The following is a 23,066-nucleotide window of genomic DNA, read 5'->3' as shown; positions in this document are numbered from 1 at the left end:
AATCTAAAACTTAACCAAGCCAAAAATAAATCTTTTTATTTTTTATTAAATTTTTATATTAGAAAAATTCTAAAAAAAAAGGAAAACGATTTATTATAAAATTTAAAACCTAAAAATTAAAATCAAACAAAAATTGAATCTAAACACTAATTAAAATATAAAACAGAACTATACAAATTTTAAAGCTAACGAAACCTGAACTAAAACTACGCTATGCATCGAATAATCCAAAAACGTTGACATATAATCTGATAAAGCCTACGCTATGAAACAATTCATCCCCGACTGCACATACAACTTGAAAATGAAAACTCAGGCGGATTCACGATGACACAAACAGACCCACGAAGTCTCTCAGCAAAAAAAAAAAAAGGAACTCAGCTGGCGTGATTTACCTGAACATTTCCCACGCATACCCACGGAACTTCGGCCAGCACAAGAGGAAAAATAACTGAGCGAATATTTACCTGGCCTTTTAAATCGTTTTGGACGTGATGACAAGCTGTGGCGATGACCGAGCCTGTGGCGATGAACCAAAGTCTTCAACGGATAGCTGTTTAAAAACCTTTTTTTCTATGGATAGATTTCGACTTATGCACATATCGTAATACAAAAAAAATTGCTGAAACAATAATACTCAGCCACGGACGGAGGGTGACCCAGCGTTGAATCTCTACAGTCGACGGCGCTGCTTTCGGATTGATTCTTGGCGGACGTGGATGGAACCACAGTGATGCGATGGTGGGGAACGAGTGTGAGTGAGCAGAGAGAGGGCTGGAACTGGTGGATTTGACGTAGTCAGCCGCATTTCATCATTTTTAATTCGATTTGCAGGTTCTGGCCTCCCTCTGCTGACGGCTTTAGCAAAGAAACTGCTCAGCCGACATACTGATAAATAGATCGCCCAGTAACGTTCAGTGTTGTAGCTGAAATCCAAAGAAATATAGCCACGGATTTTCCAGTGCGTGTGTTGCAGCCTCTGACAATGCTCACATAATGGCAGCAGTCAATAAACGTGTGGGTATCATGTATAATTCAAATCGAATTTTTCGAGAAACAAGGTCACCAAATTTCACTGTCCAGGTAAACGATAAGCCCTGCACGATGCTTTCAGATATGTCAGTTTTTCGACAAATGAGGGGCTCAAAAATTTTCAGTTTCTCTCACTCCAGAAACGCTGAGAAATTTATCGAAACCATATACCCGCAAACACAAAAGAAAACAAAACCCTAATCTTAAATCTGCATAAAGCAAAAAATTGAAAAACCCTAATGAAAATTTTGTGTAAAGTAGAAATTCGAAAGAAACAGCTGATTAATGTACAGATTTTTGGCCCCTTAACAGCCAGATTCAGCAATGAGCACAGGAATATTTTAAAGAAATAAAGATTTCAGATTTTCACTGTGAAGAACTTCAGAAAATCTCTCATGCAAATTAGAAAAATAAACCAAATGATAGACCTAGGATCAAATCCAACTGGGCTCAGCAAAAAATGCTTGCGGGAGTTGGCTGGTTCAGCCGAGAACTTCCCTGAACGCCCACAAAATTCCTTCAGAAAATGTTTTCTGCATAACTCAAAACAACCATCAATAAAGAGGGCAAAAATGCTGCTAGATCTCAAAAAGTAATGGAGATACCTGCTATTACTTCAGAAACCCTAATAGCACTCAAACCCTAGCAAGTGAACAAGATACCTGTGCTCACAATACTCTACAAAAAAAAAGCTATTATTAATGGCTGAAAAGAAAATATGCAGAAAATTAAACAATCTCACAGCATTTCAAGAGAGTAACACCAGCAAGATATGGACCCCAAAGTCTTCTTTTATTAACCAGAAAAAGTTTACAAGAGAGAGCTTCTTCAGGAACAGACTCACAGATCTTCAGTGATCTGAAAATGACCCCTAGCACCCTATTTAAAGGAAATGATCCCAACGGCTAGTTCGAGTGATCCATGTCAAAATGATCTCGACCGTCGATGAGGATCAAAACATCTCTTAATCTCATCCGTCGAAATTGTTAACTTATTATTAAAAATAATATTTTGCATGCATTCACTCAAAATATTATTATTTTATTTTTTAGGGTTTTTTGCTTTATTTTATAATTTTTTATTTATTTCATTTTTTAATTTTTAATTATTTTATTTATTTATTATTATTTTTTTTAATGGATCATCGAACTAAGCCTTTGGAAACATCACCTAGGACCTAGGACTTAGGACTCATGAGGGGAATTAAAACATTTTCCAACCCTCAAGACACATTACATCATGACTTTTTACGATTTACATCTTAAGGGGGAAAACCCCTTTATCATAGACCCTCATAAAACACCCAGTTTCTGCGACACAACTATAATCTAGCAGATTAACACACTAGGATTCTCCTAAAGTTCTAATAACAAAATGCATCCCGGCTTTGGGGTCAGGCTGAAGGAAAACTCTGCCGATCATAGATCGGTGAGACGAAAAACCTTCCGGGACGTAGATTATCATTAGAAAGTTAGGTCCACCTAGGCAATTTTACATAAACGACTCATATCTACTAAGATTATTTACAATTCATACATGCAGACTGGGTTTACAATTAAATTGATCAAGCTGCTGATGACTGCAGGATGGCACGGACACGTCAATCAAGTGCTGCCCCTTTTCGCAAAGAAAAAGGGGGGTGTACTGCATGGGTAGTTGACCGGTAGTGGTCAACATCTGGCTCTACTTGGGGACACATTGCTGCTTGCAGGAATGTGAGAATCCAGAATCTGCATCCATACAACACAAAAATAAGTAGCGTCCATCCAAAAATCATCATATACATTAAGCACAAGAAAGATAAAAGCTCTTCATTTATTAACTATCTAGAAAAGTAAATCTAATCCTAAAACAAAAATGAAAATGCGGAAAAAACAAGGAGTAGGGTTAGAAATACGATACAGAAGATGCCCCACGGCATCAGATGTGTTCAATAAAGTGTATACTGAGCATTTGCCTGCTTTCAGGCAAATCTGTCGGCTGCTTGTCGGATGTGCCATGTCCAATTTTGCATATGGTAGGACTTTTTCCTATCCGAAAATCAAGTTGCTCTCTGCCGTCTGATGCGTCAAATCTTCTTCTTATTTTCTTTCTCTTGCGCTTTTTCTTTCTGGCAGGTTGAATTACTGATGACCTGGAACTTTCTGTTTCAAAACTATCAGATGAAGTATGCGTGATATGTCTTTCTTTAGCCCGCATCTGATCTTTATCATTCTTAAATCTATCCGGATCACCTTCAATTAACCATCTTTCAATCGAATCAATAACCTCCTCATAATAAGATGGAACTTGTTGCAGCACATGAGAAGGCTCCTGATCTATTGATGTCACCTGGTTTCTTTCATCTTCCAATTGCTGAAACCTTTGAACCTGTATTTTAATGGAATCCATCTGACTAGAGTGTTCAACCTTTATAGCATTGATTTGTCTGACATGGTGATCTTGCATATCTTTTATTACTTTAACATTTTCTTCCTTTATGTTCATCAAGCAATGCTGTATGGAATTTATTTCTTCTTTGTGATTCGCTTGCATGTCAGCCAACTGATTATTATGATTGAATGTCATGATAGTCATTTCCTCATCCATAGTTAATAACTTATTTTGCATAGAGTCAATTTCCCTATCATGATCAATTTTCATGATCGCCATATTTTCCTCTAATCCTGACAACCTGCTTTGCATGATTCTAATTTCTGTTTCATAATTAGTTTTTATGGCCTCAATTTCTTTAGCATGCTGATTTTGTGTGACCTCCATCTCCCTATTACGTTTTTCCAGATGGGTGCATAAAGTTCTTACATCATTGATATAACTAGTTTGATTGCTTTCCATATTTTTCACCAGCATCATTAAATCTTGTATTATTTGCTTTTGCTCCTCCTTTTCATTGTTATGAACTTGATCTGCAATATTTCCGGTGGATGACACATTCTGATCTTGAAATCTTTCTTTCTGTTGCACAATTTTAGGGGCAGAAGGTGAGCTGTCCGGATAACCATATCTATCTTCAAAAGCATTGATAATGTCTTTTAAAGAAGTAAAAGAATTCTTAGGAAAATTGTTAAACCAATTCAAAGCATCATCTTCTAAAGAAAGGACAAAAAGACACATTTTGATATCTTCATGATTAAACTGAGGGGGTCTGCAATATATGATCATGATGCGAATAAACAAGTCTAGATGCCTTTTAGCAGCGATTGGATCACCATCTGAAAAAATAGGTAATTCAGGAATGGACTCCTCTGGAAAATCATGGAGACGTTAAGTAAAACGACATGGTTTAAATGAATAATCCATGATGAACGATAAGGGATCAGATGGATGATAGAAATAGATATCTGCTCAAGAAAATTAATAGATGAAAGAAGTGGAGTTGCCACTTGAACAATAAATCTGATTCTAAGATCCGAGAAGCAATCAATAAACAGATATGCGGCAGGCTTCTTGTCTAGGAAAAATAAGAAAATGGGGTCGCCACCCAAACAAGAAACACACCAAAGAGATGCTGATGATATGGCAAAAAATAAGGCAATAAAAGATCCAAATGATAACCTCAAAGGTCGAATTTGCCAGCTCAAATGAGAGATGAGAAATATGAGAAAATGATTGTCGTTGAAACGCCGAGAAAACAATGTCCCCGGCAACGGCGCCAAAAAATGTTGGCGTTGCCGGGCCAGATGAAAAGATAGGAAATGAGAAGGATGATTGTCGTTGAAACGCCGAGAAAACAATTTCCCCGGCAACGGCGCCAAAAAATGTTGTCGCGCGGATTGACACGACAACCCTCAGACCGGGGGCTGTCACCTTGATCCCCGATCCCTCCGTTTAAGCCTGTCTCCCACGGCTAAGGGGGGTAGACCCTATGATATGGCGAAGACCAACTGTCGACCAGTTGGTTGGGAGACACGAGATACGATATAAAAAGCACTAGATGGATTTGATTAATTTAGCAGACCAGTGCCTTATGAGATTGATGTTTAAACGATTACTTGCTAGACGATATAAGAACATAAACCATAAACAGCAATCATTTATCATCAAATAACTAGAACCGTGCTCAAATATCCAATAAAACCACAAAGCTCCTGATATCAGCAACTAAGAAAATACTGATGCAATTATAAATCACAAATCGTTAACCAGATAATCATTCATGTACAGATAAAACATTCATTCCGCATTTATAGATTTGAATCTCAGCATGGAAATAACTGGATCTTGTCACAAGAGAGAACTTTTCCCAAAAAATTTATTTTTTTATTTTTTATTTTTATTTATTTATTTATTTTTTTAAATAAATTTAAAAGAAAATGAATCTAAAATGAAACTTAGCTAAAAATAAAAAATAAAACTAAAACTTTAAGATTTAATTCTAACTAAGATCTAAAATATTAAAATCTAAAAATAAAACTAATCTAACAAAAGCCTAAGAATTAAAAATTAATCTAAAACTTAACCAAGCCAAAAATAAATCTTTTTATTTTTTATTAAATTTTTATATTAGAAAAATTCTAAAAAAAAAGGAAAACGATTTATTATAAAATTAAAAACCTAAAAATTAAAATCAAACAAAAGTTGAATCTAAACACTAATTAAAATATAAAACAGAACTATACAAATTTTAAAGCTAACGAAACCTGAACTAAAACTACGCTATGCATCGAATAATCCAAAAACGTTGACATATAATCTGATAAAGCCTACGCTATGAAACAATTCATCCCCGACTGCACATACAACTTGAAAATGAAAACTCAGGCGGATTCACGATGACACAAACAGACCCGCGACGTCTCTCAGCGAAAAAAAAAAAGGAACTCAGCTGGCGTGATTTACCTGAACATTTCCCACGCATACCCACGGAACTTCGGCCAGCACAAGAGGAAAAATAACTGAGCGAAAATTTACCTGGCCTTTTAAATCGTTTTGGACGTGATGACAAGCTGTGGCGATGACCGAGCCTGTGGCGATGAACCAAAGTCTTCGACAGATAGCTGTTTAAAAACCCTTTTTTCTATGGATAGATTTCGACTTATGCACATATCATAATACAAAAAAAATTGCTGAAACAATAATACTCAGCCACGGACGGAGGGTGACCCAGCGTTGAATCTCTACAGTCGACGGCGCTGCTTTCGGATTGATTCTTGGCGGACGTGGATGGAACCACAGTGATGCGATGGTGGGGAACGAGTGTGAGTGAGCAGAGAGTGGGCTGGAACTGGTGGCTTTGACGTAGTCAGCGGCATTTCATCATTTTTAATTCAATTTGCAGGTTCTGGCCTTCCTCTGCTGACGGCTTTAGCAAAGAAACTGCTCAGCCGACACACTGATAAATAGATCGCCCAGTAACGTTCAGTGTTGTAGCTGAAATCCAAAGAAATATAGCCACGGATTTTCCAGTGCGTGTGTTGCAGCCTCTGACAATGCTTACATAATGGCAGCAGTCAATAAACGTGTGGGTATCATGTATAATTCAAATCGAATTTTTCGAGAAACAAGGTCACCAAATTTCGCTGTCCAGGTAAACGATAAGCCCTGCACGATGCTTTCAGATATGTCAGTTTTTCGACAAATGAGGGGCTCAAAAATTTTCAGTTTCTCTCACTCCAGAAACGCTGAGAAATTTATCGAAACCCTATACCCGCAAACACAAAAGAAAACAAAACCCTAATCTTAAATCTGCATAAAGCAAAAAATTGAAAAACCCTAATGAAAATTTTGTGTAAAGTAGAAATTCGAAAGAAACAGCTGATTAATGTACAGATTTTTGGCCCCTTAACAGCCAGATTCAGCAATGAGCACAGGAATATTTTAAAGAAATAAAGATTTCAGATTTTCACTGTGAAGAACTTCAGAAAATCTCTCATGCAAATTAGAAAAATAAACCGAATGATAGACCCAGGATCAAATCCAACTGGGCTCAGCAAAAAATGCTTGCGGGAGTTGGCTGGTTCAGCCGAGAACTTCCCCGAACGCCCACAAAATTCCTTCAGAAAATGTTTTCTGCACAGCTCAAAACAACCGTCAATAAAGAGGGCAAAAATGCTGCTAGATCTCAAAAAGTAATGGAGATACCTGCCATTACTTCAGAAACCCTAATAGCACTCAAACCCTAGCAAGTGAACAAGATACCTGTGCTCACAATACTCTACAAAAAAGCTATTATTAATGGCTGAAAAGAAAATATGCAGAAAATTAAACAATCTCACAGCATTTCAAGAGAGTAACACCAGCAAGATATGGACCCCAAAGTCTTCTTTTATTAACCAGAAAAAGTTTACAAGAGAGAGCTTCTTCAGTACCAGACTCACAGATCTTCAGTGATCTGAAAATGACCCCTAGCACCCTATTTAAAGGAAATGATCCCAACGGCTAGTTCGAGTGATCCATGTCGAAATGATCTCGACCGTCGATGAGGATCAAGACATCTCTTAATCTCATCCGTCGAAATTGTTAACTTATTATTAAAAATAATATTTTGCATGCATTCACTCAAAATATTATTATTTTATTTTTTAGGGTTTTTTGCTTTATTTTATAATTTTTTATTTATTTCATTTTTTAATTTTTTAATTTTTTAATTATTTTATTTATTTATTTATTTATTTTTTAATGGATCATCGAACTAAGCCTTTGGAAACATCACCTAGGACCTAGGACTTAGGACTCATGAGGGGAATTAAAACATTTTCCAACCCTCAAGACACATTACATCATGACTTTTTACGATTTACATCTTAAGGGGGAAAACCCCTTTATCATAGACCCTCATAAAACACCCAGTTTCTGCGACACAACTATAATCTAGCAGATTAACACACTAGGATTCTCCTAAAGTTCTAATAACAAAATGCATCCCGGCTTTGGGGTCAGGCTGAAGGAAAACTCTGCCGATCATAGATCGGTGAGACGAAAAACCTTCTGGGACGTAGATTATTATTAGAAAGTTAGATCCACCTAGGCAATTTTACATAAACGACTCATATCTGCTAAGATTATTTACAATTCATACATGCAGACTGGGTTTACAATTAAATTGATCAAGTTGCTGATGACTGCAGGATGGCACGGACATGTCGATCAAGTGCTGCCCCTTTTCGCAAAGAAAAAAGGGGGTGTACTGCATGGGTAGTTGACCGGTAGTGGTCAACAGGGCTCATTTGCACAGCAAACAACAAACAAATACATTTGATATTTTTCTTTTTTTTACGATTAGGTTTGTAGTGTTTCTTTATATTTCGAATTCCATTTCAATTTTTTTTGATTGTTTTATTTCTTTTGGTTTCATTTGTTTTATCATTGTATATGCATTTAGTTAGTTTCGATTTTTTTTATTTACGTTGTATATACATTAGGTTGAGTTTTTTTAATAATTCGAAATTTGTTTTATTATTTGGTTGTGTTTTGTTCATTTCTTTTTACTAAAATGAAATCTAAAAAAAATTGATCTTTTATTTTTATTTTTGATTTGTATTTCATTTATTTGTTTTGATTTTATTTTATTTTTTATTTTTTATCTTGATTTTGATTTCATTAAAAGAATCTAAACAAATCCTAAAAATTAAAAAAATCTAAAACATTTTTTTTTTTTTTGTGACTTTAGAATTTAAACTAAAATAAATTGAAGGACTTCCGCTCTCACATTAAGTATTTTTAATATGGCCTATGGCCCATTAAAAATCTATTTTATTGACCCTTTGATTCGTTTTCCTCATTTTTCACATTAACTTAAGCTCCTAAGGAATAATTAAATTGTTTATCTGAAGTTCCTTAGTGTTATTTGGTGATTAAATGCCTTGTTAAGTGTGATTAATGTTTCAAAATTTATTTTGGCAATAAGAGAGTTAATTAATTGTTCTAGATTTGAATTCTGAACGAAAATCATTTTAAATCTGGAATCTATTGCATGATACAATTTTAGGCATTTATATTGATCACACTTCATTGTCACCATTTGTCACATATTGGAAAATTGTTTTGGATAACTTGTTATTATGTAGTCTTTGGTTAATTCAAATATTAAAGGCATTAGTCTGTAGTCATTTATATCTTGTGATTATGCCTTATTTTAATCTATCCATCTTAATTGACCGAGACTTGCTTTAGATTCATCAAGTTGTCCATCATTTAAATTTCCTAGATTCTTTGTTTCACAGGCTATCTTCATCTGTGTACCTTAGGGACTACCCTCCTTGACTTGTCTAAGAGAGAGTATAAACGGAGTAAGGATTAAGAGTGATAGCCCTTACTCTGAGCGTTGTCACGCTGCCTAGACACTCTGTGCGACAACAGGATCCACAAGGAGTTAGCCTCCCGTTCCCCTTGTCCACACTTTGGGTTAGGCCTAGAATGATGCCCCAGAGGTTGATGCAGCTAAAATGAAAGTTAAAAGCATAATTTGGCCACCTACAACTAAAAATGTACTCCAAAATGCAAAAGATGGTCGGGACATAAGAATTTAACACGTGGGCAAAAGCCAAACATGAGCTCTACCCCATATCTTTATGGCCATCACTCTAGTTCTTGGGGCCCCTATGAGTGCCTCTTGCATCATTAAGGAACCTATGATTGTCCCAAGTTCCCAACCCTTGGTGGGAAATGAGATGCCCTACCTTAAGGGGGTAATCATTGCTTTATCATACACATCATGATCTCATCCCCTAGAGCCCTGAGTAATTAAAAGAAAAATCAATAAAAGGCAAAAGGCAATGAAGAATGGTGGAAAAACAAAGGCTAAGGTAACTCATTTACCACGATTTCTCCCTCCTACATCTATATATCCTTGTGTTCCCTCATTATAGCTACTTTTGTACCATGGCATCTGGCTTGGAGCCTTCCTTATTGCCTCACTCTGTTCCACCATAATTTCACATGACGCCTACCATTTGACAGATGTACCATGGACCTGTTACTCCCTTAGAGGCTAAAACCACATAGGATCCTTTGTTAACCTCTCTTGTTGATCAAGGAAACACCTGTACCTTCGAAAGCCCATTTGTAAGGGCATGCCACTATGAAGTGTTCACTTTTGCCCTGGTTAGAAAGCGTATTTACTCTATTACATTAATGAATTGTTATTCTAGAAGTTGAGGAGACACAATGGACCTTATACAGGATTGCAGGTGGGTCTCCATTTGGAATTGGTCTCCCAATATGGGGTCTATTGACCACTACGTGTCAACAACCCATAGCAGTACACCCTTTTTTTCACAAAAGGGATAGCACTTGATCAATGTGTCTGTGCCATCCAGCTATCATCATCAGCTTGACTTCCAAGATGTTATGTAAACCCTTCCTGCATGTGTATAATGTAAATAATCTCAGTAGATTCGTGTCAAGAGAAGGTGTACCAACCCTCCCATAGTGTCTCAAGTCATCATCCTCCTCATCTGGGATTTGTAACAAGGCAATGCCCATCAAGAAGGTGCAAGGCCAGCCTGGGGGCATCTTGGGTCTTCTGGTGTACATCACCAATCCTGCTAACACTCTGGCTTCTTCACTCAGGGTATTACATATGGAGCTTGCAATCACCAAAGGAAGAAGTCATAATAAAATTGGAGCAAAGTTTCTAATAAGCATTGTCTCTAGACATTTCTGAAATTTGAGGCTGAAATACGTAGTGATTTGCTCTACTGTTTGTAAATATTTTCTCTAACTATAAGACCTATTTTTCAGAAAAAAAATGACATTATAATGACTATAATGTGCTGCTGGTTCTCAAGCACTTGCTAAGATAAGTAACATGTCAATGTAATTATTAATAAATTAATGTTTTTTTCCATCTGCGTTGGTGAAAGATCTCAAATTGAGCCATCCTATTGTATCATTTTACAGTATAGGATATTTATAGCATTCCATTAGTCTAGGCAGACATTCTATTCATAACTTTTATTCAGAGCAGTCTAACTATTAGATGCTTTTGCCTTTTCTTTTCAGAATCCGGTAATACAATTTTGGCACAATCATGAATTTTAGTTGTTTAAAATGCATAAATGGATTTAGTGCCCTGAGAAACCCCTGGGGAACTTGATATTTGCAGATTATACATCTGGAATTTACAATTCCAAGAAATCCCTACAGTATTTCGAGCAAATTTGACTGGAAAACATGCCCGGAAAAGGGAAAAACATCTAACAGTTAGACTATGTGCTTATATATTCCCTCCATGGTATAGTATGTTCTCAAGGAGCTCTGCATAAAAGTTAATGCCTCTGGAGTTATAAAAAAAGAACTAAGGATCATAAGTCCTGTATTTGTTTATTATCATATTTTAATCCTTTCATGTTTTTGGATCCTGTAGTATAGGTTTTCTTTTCTTAAAATCTTAGTGTGCAGTAAGGATAAGATCTCCATGGCCTTTGTCATCTATTCAGCAGTCATTTCCCAGTGGTTTATATCTTTTTTAACCAGTTGGAGGGGACAATGTTAAACATAAGACATTATGGGTTTAGACTAAGTAATTGCTGAAAGTCTTTACAGTGTAGATGGTAGACTTGTTCTCTGATGTAAAATATCTTGTTTCACCTCAATTACTCTTAATACTTTGCTCCAAACATCAGATTTGTCAGGTTTCTCTATACAAAATTTTCAGAGTTTCATTTTTATTAGCACGCACACAGATTTCAGTGTCGCATCAAGTACTTTGTTATAACAAGCTGTGTAACTTTCATTTGAACTGTAAAATATGGATTACAAAAGGTGTGGAGTCAGATTTTCTCATTTCCAATAGGGATGACAGTGGAAACCATGCTTCATTTGGTAATCTCAAAGCATATGCTTGAAAATGATCTTGAGGAGTTTAATGCCTGCTTTTATTCTTCCTGTGCAGGTGTTGTTGGCCTTCAGGCTGCTGTCATGGACATAAATGTCTGTAGAGGCCTGCTTCTTCTAAATATTTCTTTGCGTATGCTTCACATAAAGAAACAATCTTGGTATACAAGACCATTAGTGAAATCATTTCAGGGTATTTTGAGGTATGTATTATGATTTACCTATAGTGTGTATATTGGCAGATGAAAATCTTTTCGGCTCAAGATCTTGATTTATAGTTTCCTTTTATTAACAAAAATCTGGGGCTATAATTGCAGAAACACTGATTTGGGAAAGATGTTTTATAAAGCAGTTGCAACACCAAAAGCTGTAAAAAACATACTTCGTCAGGTATGTTAACGAAGATTTATAATATTGTAGAAGAGTTACTAATAAAATATGAAAATATCCTGCTGATTTTAAAAGCTAAATTTGAATACTCAGTAAGCTTTTAGAAAAACAAAATATCTTGAAGGATTCATTTAGATCCTTCAATAGGTAAAATATCAAAAACACTGCAAAAGTGAACCTTGATGACAGCTAGCGTTGTTTGTGTCCCTGTATGGAATTCACCAGTAGATGGATGGGAAAAGGAGGCTAAATAATTTTATAGAAAACCAAAACCATAAAATAAATGCAAATGCAAGCTTCACGACACTATGGATTGGAGAAAATTATTAATTAAATCAGGTTCAGATCTCATCGACTGAGACGTGAAACATGAGTGTCATGAACATAATTCAGTTGAATGCGGGCGCTGGCATTTTTTTGAAAATCATGTGTAGGACATGTTGCACCTATTTTGTCACAAGTCCAAGGAAACAGCTGCACAAAATTTTTCAACATTCAGAATCATCAGCTAGCTATCTGTCATGTCATTGTAAACCCAAATTCTGCAAGTTATAATGTATATGATGTTAGTACGTAGCATATCTTCCGGATACATTGCATTAGGTTTGTTTATAGTCGACGTTTCGAACCAGCAACGATGGTTCATCATCAGGATGTGATGATGAACCATCGTTGCTGGTTCGAAACGTCGACTATAAACAAACCTAATGCGATGTATCCGGAAGATATGCTACATAATCATGAAACTCGCAGAAGCCTCAAAGACAAGATGTTAGTACGACCGTGTAATTATGTAACAACCTAGGTAAGCTTATGATTTTGGCGACAAATTTCATCTTAGAAGATTTTTTAACCTCACCAATTACCTGTGTTTCTAAACACGGTTAATTGGAAAAGTTTTTTCTCTCCAGCTTAAACCCCAAAGCTAGGGTGAAATTTATTGACAAAGTCTTAGGTTAGTCCTAGTGTTCTTAGTTGGATCTATTGTAAAAGTGATTTGGGAATAATGAAGCTATTTGTTTAAGTTATTTTATTGTAGATCACTTGATCTACTAGATCATATTGTGTCACAAAATTGGGTAAATATTATGAGGGTTTATAACAAATGTGTATTCCCCCTTCGAGGGTTGAATTTGTAATTATCTGATGTAAAAATATTTTAGTGCATGGGCCTTTGCAATCAGACACCCTGGCTAAAGTATTTGAGAGTGGAAAAATAATTAATCCCCTCGTGTATCAATTAATTAATTTTTCTGGCAAAATAAATTAAAATCTTAAGCCAAAAAATTAATTAATTTAGAGTGAAAATATTAATTCTAGAGAAATTAATTTCTTCAAGTGGAAAATAACCAAAAAATTCGTAGGTCAAAAAGAAGTCAATTTTTGGAGGCCCCCCACCAAAGAAAAATGGATTTTTTAAGAAAAATTAAGCCCTTGGACCTTGCTGGTTAAGTCAAACTAAAATTTTTGAGGAAATTGGTTCGAAATAATTATTTTTGGACTAATAAAAATGGGTTTTATGAAAAATTCGAAAATTTCTCAAAAATAATTTTTTTCGACGATAGAGATTAAAAGTTGATCAAGTATTTATCAACGATTGAGGTTATTTTGACAGGGATCAAGCCAACTAGCCGTTATTTTCCACTTGGAGGGATTTCTCTATAAATAGAAGACATTTGGCTTCTATTCTTCATCTTTGACTAATGTAAACATTATAAAGTTAGTGTGAAGCCATTGTTCTACTAGGAACATTTGAAATTTATAATAAAAGACTTTGGGGTACAGTTCATGGTGCCTTTGTCTCATTGATCTATAGTATTAGTTGGGTATGTGCTTTCCTATAATGTGCTTAAATTTTTAATAAGCTTGTTATTCATTAGATGGGGATAAGAAAATTCTGTTGGTAGATTTTTGGTCTATCTTAAGTGATCTGATTCACCATATGTCTAACTAGTTTTCTTGAAGGAAATATATAGAGTTTGGGGTTCCCTGACCCTTGGGCTCCAACTTTACAGACTATGGGCATAGGCTGACCTTGTTTGAACTCCAAGAAATTTATGTGATTTTCTTATAAGACTGTGGTTAATATCTATCTTCTGAAATATATCAAGCCATTGTCATTATTTTTTTCCCATTGGAAAAAGCGTAATTTTCATTAAGTGAGAAAATTACATATTGTATATGCAAAAAGCATACTCTGTAAGAGGCAATGCCTGTCAGATAAATAAGGTTCCAGAATAAATATAATGTTGATGCCTTCTGTCCACGCAGGGAAGCATCATTTTCGGAAGTATTCAGCACACCGTTTTTTCAAAAAAAAAAACAAAAATAACTGTAGTCATGTAACATGTCCATATAGGTCTTGCTGTAAATGAAACATATGAATATCTACAGATTGGAAATTTAAAAGCAAAATTATAAACATAAGCCAAGCTCCCTGTGAGCTTACTAAACATCTATGTCCATGAAAGGCTTATGGTAGTACTAGCAACAAGCCCCTCTCTCTATGTTCCTGGATCATCCAAGTGCCGGATGGCCTGTGCGTAGCTTCTTTGGATAATCTGTCAGCATCTGCATTTCATTCCCTGTAAATGTGATGGCATGCAAATGTGTCAAAAGATGTAATAAGTCGATGAGCCTCATCCAGAATATGTCTCAAAGTATATGTAGAACATCTAGTTCTTTTGTTTAACCATTCACAGACAACTTTTGAGTCCCCAAAGAGTTGGAGATCTCGACATTGGTTTTCCAAGGCAAATTGTATCAGGAATTTTGCAGAGGATAGTTCTGCAAAATTGTTTGTACCCCAACCTAATCCCATTTGTATATGGTAGAAATGGGAAGCTGTGAGGTGTAGAATGGCCCCTCCACCGCATCCTTCCTCCTGTGCAGAACCATCAAAGAAAGCCCAGGGCTTTGAATGATTTATGGATTCGGGTACAATGGTTCGAGGTCGAGCCGTCTCCTCGTCATCAAGGATGATGGAGTAATCGGATAGGATACGGGATGCAATGGAAGAGGTGTTTAGGAAAATGAGTTTGTTGCGGGCGATCCATATTCCCTAGCAGATGAGTAAAGGGAGATTCCGGAGCTTTGTTGGGGCAACGTTTGACCACCAAGATGTCCAGGCCTTCTTTACAGTCATACCTTGCCACCTGGTCGGGGATGGAATCATGGCTAATATCGATTGCCAAAGGTCTTGAGCGGCCTAGCATTCAATAAATAGGTGTGAGGCAAATTCGTTGTTACATTTGCAGAGGTGGCACCAAAAAGGGCCGTGCTGGGCTCGTTTGAGAAGGTTGTCCCCACTGGGGATTTTGTTTTTCAGTCTGGTCCACATGAGGAGTCTGTTCTTGGGAAGGCCTTAAGCTTCCACAAATGCTTCCACTATGACTCTATGGCTTGTGGATGGCGTTCTTTGGCTAACACAAGGTATCCATCCTTTGGGGTATATTTACCAGCTTTCAAGAGTGCCCATATAACCTCATCTTCTCCTTTGCCAATCCGAATGTGAGCCTCAGTGAGGGCCCCGATGAAGGCATTCCACTGCTGTGTCCATTGTTGTGGGATGTTAATTCTCTGGGTTGATTTCCAGGCTTGCTGAAATAGAGTGGTGTGTTCAGGGTCCGCTATGTGGTTGTATGGGTAATATTGATATCTCTGAGGAAGGATCTGAGTTCATCTGGCAACCTGTGTGCATTCCCGCATCCAATCCATGGATCCATTCCAATCCTCACAAACATTCCAGACTGTATTTTCCATGTGATGCCAGCTTTGATGATGTCTAGAGATTTTATTACAACCTTCCATATAATTGATACCCTTGAGCGGAGCCTTTGTGGTTGGCTTAGCCAGTCCATCAAGTTTAAAGGGGCAATGTATTTTGATACGGCCACCCTTGTCCATAGACTGTTTGATGTAACAAGCTGCCACCCAAGTTTAGCCATTGTCATTATTATAAAAATTACTATGTTGCCAGGAAACGTGGGTGCGGGGACGAGGACGGGGACGGGGACGGGGACGACATTTTTGGAAACAGGGTGCGTGGGTTCGTCGGGTAATATAATAATATTAAATTTTAATAATTATATTTTATAAATTATAAATTTATAATTAATAATATATATGAAATTTGAATTTGTATATTTTGAATTCTGGTATGGTCATCACCTTATTAATTTAAATAGTAATCACTCCAACGGCAACTAATCACTCCCACAGTCTTGTGGGTGAATTACTTCACTGTGGGATGGTAATATATGGCAGAAACAGAACTGAGAGATGGCTGTAGAAGGCATACCCTTTTCTCTACAAAGAAGATACAATACAACTAGCTGTTCTAACTTCTAACCATAACCCAATTCCTTCTAATATAATCTCAGAATCTGTTATTAGTTATTACGATTATACTGGTGGGTTGTAATCACGGATTTCGATTTTACTGTGGGTTATAATAACAGATTTCGATTTACAAATGGATTAAGAGATTACAGTTTTTCGTTCTGAAGTTATAATCTTGAGTTTTTGGGAAAAAGGGAAGGAAATAATACTGCTAGATACTTATAGTAAAAGTACACACTACACAGCAATATACAATAGAATTGCGGTTCTCTCAATTAAATTTTAATTCAGTGATTCACTAAATTCCTTTAGAATAGAAAAATAAATAGATTTTAAAATTCACTGAGAATTTTCTTGTAAAATCGTTATGTTATTAACTTGAGGGTCATCCAAGGTAAGCCGAGGGGCAAATCCAATGCTAAAGCGTGTAGTAGAGGTCTGTACTGAGATTCGAAGGCCTGGTTAAGACAGATCTCAGGCATATCAATGGCTAAAAGACTGATCTGGGAAGCCGTGGGTCTGAGGTGGATAAAGGAGAGTCCGTGGCTCTATCAAAGGGTGGCCAAATTTCCCATATTGGCTATGCAGAATTCAAGGAACAGACCAAGGGTAATTTACTAATTTGGTGACAAGCTAAAGCAGCAAAGGCCAAGAAAAGGCTGAAATGAGAGTGATCTTTGTATTTCCTGAAGTCTGTTCACAAATGGAATTGTGAACAGAGTGTTTTCGAGGGCTAATATGCAGTGAGTTTACAGGACAAAGCCACTATGAGTAGCTGGTGTTTTGAAGGCCGATATGCAGTGTGTTTAATGGAAAAAATTAAAAAATCACTATGAGCAGCTGCGTCTGACAGAGGTTTAATGGAGCAAATATCTGTATGTTTCGATGGAGGCAAAGGATAGCCAGAACAGTGGATAAAGAGTAGTCATTAACTTATTTTTTAAACAGGCATGTATAACTAAATTAAGTTTTAAGTTAAAACAGAGAACACGGGTCTACACTGTACAGAGAACTTGTAAATAGTAAATACCACGGTCCACTGCCATTGAAGCTGCACGGTCCACTGCCGCTGAAGCTGCCCACTGCTGCCGGAAGCTGCCCACGGTCCACTGCCGCTGAAGCTGCCCACTGCTGCGAATCTGGTATGTCGCGGTGCTCTGCCGCCAAGAATAATCAGTCTCACCGTTCACCGTTCGTATCAGACGAAGTCTATCACTGATCAGATATTTCATATATGATATATCATATTATCATATTTGCCTTTAAAGATTTAGGGTTTTTCAACTTATATTTTAAATTTCAATAAAAAAAAATTATTTTTTTATTCAAGAACCCATTAATTTTTTAATGAAGAACCCAAAGAACCCGAAGAACCCAAGAACCCAACCTGAAGAACCCGAAGAACCCGAAGAACCCAAGAACCCAAGCACCCGAAGAACCCAAGAACCCAAGAACCCATCAAAGGCTAAGAACCCAATTTTTTTTTTTGAAGAACCCGGTTCGTTTGGGTGCGTCTGAGAAGAACCCGTCCCCGAATCCGGGACTTGGGTGCGGGAACCCGGGACGGGTTTGAGAACCCTACCCCCGGGTGCGGGTACCCGTGCAACACAAAAAAATTATCTCTCAAAATATTTTATTTTCACAAGCATTGTATATTTGTATATATTTTGTAAATTAATTTTTGTAGAATAATTTTTTCTAACCCTTTTTTTTGCATTTATTTGGGGTTTTATTTTAAATTTTTGTATATATTTGGGTTTTGGGTATTTTATTTTCATTTGTGTCGGTGAGATTCAAGAAGTCTTAGGGTTTTGAGCTAGATCTATGCCCTTGAGGGTAAGATTTAGTCTCCAATTTTTTGCAAGGCCAACATTGAAAAATTTTGCAGTGATTTGGGCTAAACTCAAGATCTGAAGCAAATTTGAAGTTTTTGTGAGGGTTTCAAATTTCTTAGGGCCCCTAAGCCCAACGTTTTCTTCCCAAGCCTGGTCGCTGCCCTGATTTTTTGTTTGATCCCTAGTCATGGGCCTTACAACCCTAGCCGCTAGGCCCTAACGGATTTTCTGCTTGGACACAAGCCTATTAGGCCTTGCGACAACCCTTTCTTGGCCTTTTAGGCCTGGCTGCAGGCTATTTGAGCCTCCCCTTCGTCGTTGGCAAACTTCCCTTCCCCTCGGCCTGCCCTTTTAGCCCTTCTTATCCCTTTGTCCTCCTCTTTCTGCCATCGACCCTCTTTGCCACCCCTTTCATGAGACTTGGCAATGTTTCTAAGGCCCACCGTAGGGCTTGACAGCCCTCTTCCCCTTGGTCGTGTTAGTTTTTGTAGCATCGGATCTGTTCTAGCCATGAAATTTGGTGGAGAGGCTAGAATTCATGAGATATTTAAAAGCCATAAATCGTTTCAAGAATTTCCGCCTAGAAGTGTCTCAATTATATTATTAACCGATTTTTAAATATTTCTGTTGAATTTTCTAAGTAAATCCGTTAGAAAATTAATTTGTATTCTGCTGGTTTATTTCTTCTACTTGTTTAAATTCGAACAAGTTATTTAATGCATTTAAATACCAAAATAAACACAATACAGTCACAACATCTACATATCATCAACTGAAAGAAAACAAGCACACAAGTGACTGTTATTTTTGGACAAATGTCCCCGGAAAAACCCAATGCAGGAAAAACGGTGCAACTATTCATAGGGTTATATTATTACGCAGTATATCCGAGTACAACTAGTTGCCTAACCATCTCACCTGACAGAGAAAAATGCACGACATCAATACCTTTATATCCGAAAACAAGTATTTAGAAAACTTGTCCCACGAAACCCTCTCCGACACAACTGAAGCAAAGCGTTGGCCCTTTTGGATTATGCGTCAGCCTTCTGCTGACCTGCGTCAACTCCAGGACCCTCTACGTCAGCCTCTGAGGCACTGCGCAACCTTTGGGACCCTTTGCGTCACTCCAACAGCCTCTGCGTGGATGATGCAGTCCCTCTGGCCTCTACGTTGTCTCTGTTGGGCTCTGTGTAGCCTGGACTGGTTGCTGCTCTTGCTCTCTCTGCTTCTGCGTTGGTCTCTCAGTATTGTCTCTGCCCCTCTGCCCCTCGCTGCTGATCACTGATTCAACTTTGCTTAGCAACCTCGCTTTAACAAAATGAATCACTGATCATTCTGGAGTATTCTCCAATCGACCCTCAACCCTCTTCTTATACATTTCTCGTTGGTTCTTCAACGACCGAGATTGAATCTCTAATCAATGACTAAGATTATATTTGGCTTGATCAATGACTTTTGGAACCTTCTAACCTAGTTTTATATTAATACCCACTAATATTTCATTTTTCCTAAGTTTAGACTTAGGAACTCCATTAAAAATATTAATTATTTTAATAGCTCCCAAACTGGGTACAATCTGTCCAAACCATCTCTGGGTTTTGGAGATGTCATGCGCTTTAGCCTCTCCACCAATTTTCATGGCTAGAGCACATTCGATGCTGCCCCAAATCAACACTCCATCTTAGCGAGTACTGTGCTCTAGTAATACTCCTCACTGAGTATCACATTGATTATCTGACACCGGTCCCTGTGCTGATGCTAGGCCTCCCCGCCCAACATCCTCTGCACTGCTGCACCCTGTACTAGTGCCCATGGCTCTGCCATTGCCATTGCTGCATTCGTGCTACTGCTGGTCCATCCTCCCAGCACTGCATCTGCACTGCAACCCCCTCTCATCATGTTGCATTGTGCTACCGCATACTGCTATTGCACTGCAACTCAGTTACTAAGAAGTAAGTAACTGATCCACCCAACTTTTAACATCCCTGTCAGGTTAGAAACACTCCCGATGCTGAAGCTCCCTCTGCCGCTAACAAGTTCTCCCTCTACTGATCTCTGTGTTGCTACAACAACTCATTGCATCTCGCACCGTTGCACACCTCTCTGTGCCATCCTGCACTGGTGCAACACTCCCATGCCTCTCACACTGTTGCAGCGTGCTAGCCTCGCGCTGCTCGGGGACTCGTCAACTGTAGCACTCTTTGCCACTTGATTTGCATTCATCTCTACCTACATCCGCCAGTCTTGCTACTCCTCTTTGGGGCTGTCGTAGCAAGGTATAATCCAAGAGGTTGGGTACCTCAAGGATCCTGCCCCTCATCACCTGTAGTCCTCCTGACTACAACTCGATGTCTTCCCACTTCTTCTCAAGTGGTACATGAGCACTCATGGCACAATCATCATCCTTGTCAACTTCTTTCTCCACCCTCGCTAGCGCTGCCTTCGAGTCAGAAGCCTCTCCCTTACTCTTCTTCCTCGGACACTAGTTCGCATAGTGACCTAGTTCCCCACAATAGAAACACTTGACGTCGGAGAGGTCCTTATTCTTCCTCTTCTCCTACTTTCCTGCAGATGCTAGAGCCGCATCCTCTTCCTCTTCCTTCTTGATCTCGACCCCTTTTCTGCTACTCCCCGCCTTGGTCAGTCGTCTGATCTCTTCTTGTCGAAGAGCCGCCCACAGTTCTTTCCAATCTGGAAGACTTGTCCTACCCATTATGCTCTGGACAAATGTCTCCCAATCCTCGGAGACTGCGTTAAGTGCAATCCTTACCATCAACTCCTGATTTGGTGTGGCCCCTATGGAAGTTATTTGGTCACGGATCTCCTATAACCGACCGAGGAAGAAATCTATCTGCTCTCCCTTATGCATCTAGGATGACCTTAGCTGATTCTCCAGGAGCATCTTCCTCTGCATGGAAGTATGATGGTACAATGTCTTCAAAGTGTCCCACATCTCCTTTGCCGTTTCCGTCTTGGCAATATGTGGGACCACATGATCCTTGACCCCATCAAGGATGATACACTTTGCCTTAACCATTTCCTCCTTGTACCTTTCATTAGCTACTAGGTCAACTGGGATAGCCATCACTCTCAAGGCAAAGACCTTGATACGATGTTTGTCTGGAATGGACAAGATCCTGGCCTTCCAGACCACAAAGTTGGACGCTCCGTCCAGCCTGTCCTGATCTCTCAGTCCATTCACGGCCATCTCGCTGCTCTTCTGTCAACTCCTTTGAGTCTCTCTACTTCCCGCTTGGAAGTTCTCAGTTCGACTCCTGTTGAGTCTCTCTACTTCCCGTCTGGAAGTTATCGGTTCAACTCCTGCTGAGTCTCTCTACTTCTTGTCTGGAAGTTCTCGGTTCGACTCCTCCGAGTCTCTCTACTTCCCGTCTGGAAGTTCTCTTTTGGAATCCCTTTGAGTCTTGATTTCCCTCCTGGAAATCCTTCGGCCAACTATCAAGTTGCTCCTCTCCGATCTTGTGTGCAACTGCAACACTGATTCAGATTCCTTGGCTAGAAATCGGCCTCAGCAACAACTTCCTCTACCTTGGTCTTACCATGTTAGGTACAATTCTAACCACAGTACCCCACCAGCTTCGCTCTCGCAAACTGCCCAGAGCTTCTTTTGCCACAGCAACTGAAGGATTGAGCCTCTTGGCTCTGCGCAATCCCGGCACCGGCAAAACAACTACCTCAGCCAATTGCGTCAACCCTCCTAGCCTCTGCATGGTTCTGTGTGAGCTTCTCTCTGCCCTCCTCAGCCTTTGCGTTGGCCTCTCTCTGGCCCAGACTCATGACGCAGTGCCTCTACGTCAACCCTTCCTTTGTTGCTTCTGCAAGGATCAACCACTGTCACTCGGGACAACTAATTTTGCTGCAAATGCTCTGCTCAGCTAACGCCTTCAGTTTTCCCGTGATTTGCAACCACGCTATGGTACCATGTTGAATTTTCTAAGTCTATCCGTTAGAAAATTAATCTGTATTCTATTGGTTTATTTCTTCTACTTGTTTAAATCTGAACAAGTTATTTAATACATTTAAATACCAAAATAAACACAATACAGTCACAACATCTACAAATCATCAACTGAAAGAAAACAAGCACACAATTGACACCGTTATTTTTGGACAAATGCGCCTGAAAAAACCCAATGTAGGAAAACCGGTGCAGCTATTCAGAGGGTTATATTATTATGTAGTCTATCTGAGTAAAATTGAGTGCCTAACCGGCTCACCCGACAGAGAGAAATACACGGCAGCAATACCTCTATATCCGGAAACAGGTATTCAGAAAACTTGTCCCACGAAACCCTCTCCGGCACAACTGAAACTCAACACTGGCCCTTCTGGCCTATGCGTTAGCCTTCTGCTGACCTGCGTCAAACCTAGGACCATCTGCGTTAGCCCTCTGAGACACTGCTCAGCCTCTGGGACCCTCTGCATTACTCAAGCAGCCTTTGTGTGGATGATGCAGTCCCTCAGACCTCTGCATTGTCTTTGCTGGACTCTGCGTAGCCTGGAGTGGCTGCTGCTTTCGCTCTCTCTGCTTCTGTGCTGGTCTCTCAGTATTGTTTCTGCCTCGTATTCACTGCCCCTCGTTGCTAATCACTGATTCATTTTTTCTTAGCAACCCCACTCTAGAAAAATGAATGACCAATCACTCTGGTGTATTCTCCAACTGACCCTCAA

The 23,066-nt window shown here is 38.6% G+C and overlaps 1 protein-coding gene across 1 annotated transcript in view; it reads left to right on the top strand.

Moving 5' to 3' along the window:
• The window catches only part of LOC149186121 (alpha/beta-Hydrolases superfamily protein), a 168,390-nt gene that overhangs the window by 129,278 nt on the left and 16,046 nt on the right, over positions 1 to 23,066 (top strand). The window contains exons 4-5 of the mRNA XM_089410905.1: positions 11,867 to 12,011; positions 12,126 to 12,198. Of these exons, the coding sequence (XP_089267031.1) occupies positions 11,867 to 12,011; positions 12,126 to 12,198 (218 nt within the window). The remainder of the gene's footprint in view (positions 1 to 11,866; positions 12,012 to 12,125; positions 12,199 to 23,066) is intronic.

Source organism: Pinus tabuliformis, chromosome 3_1 (assembly GCF_031772625.1).
Source record: "Pinus tabuliformis cultivar Carrire ecotype Pingquan chromosome 3_1, CPIR1, whole genome shotgun sequence".
Classification (NCBI taxonomy): Eukaryota; Viridiplantae; Streptophyta; class Pinopsida; order Pinales; family Pinaceae; genus Pinus; species Pinus tabuliformis.
This window is presented reverse-complemented; position numbering and strand designations above follow the sequence as displayed.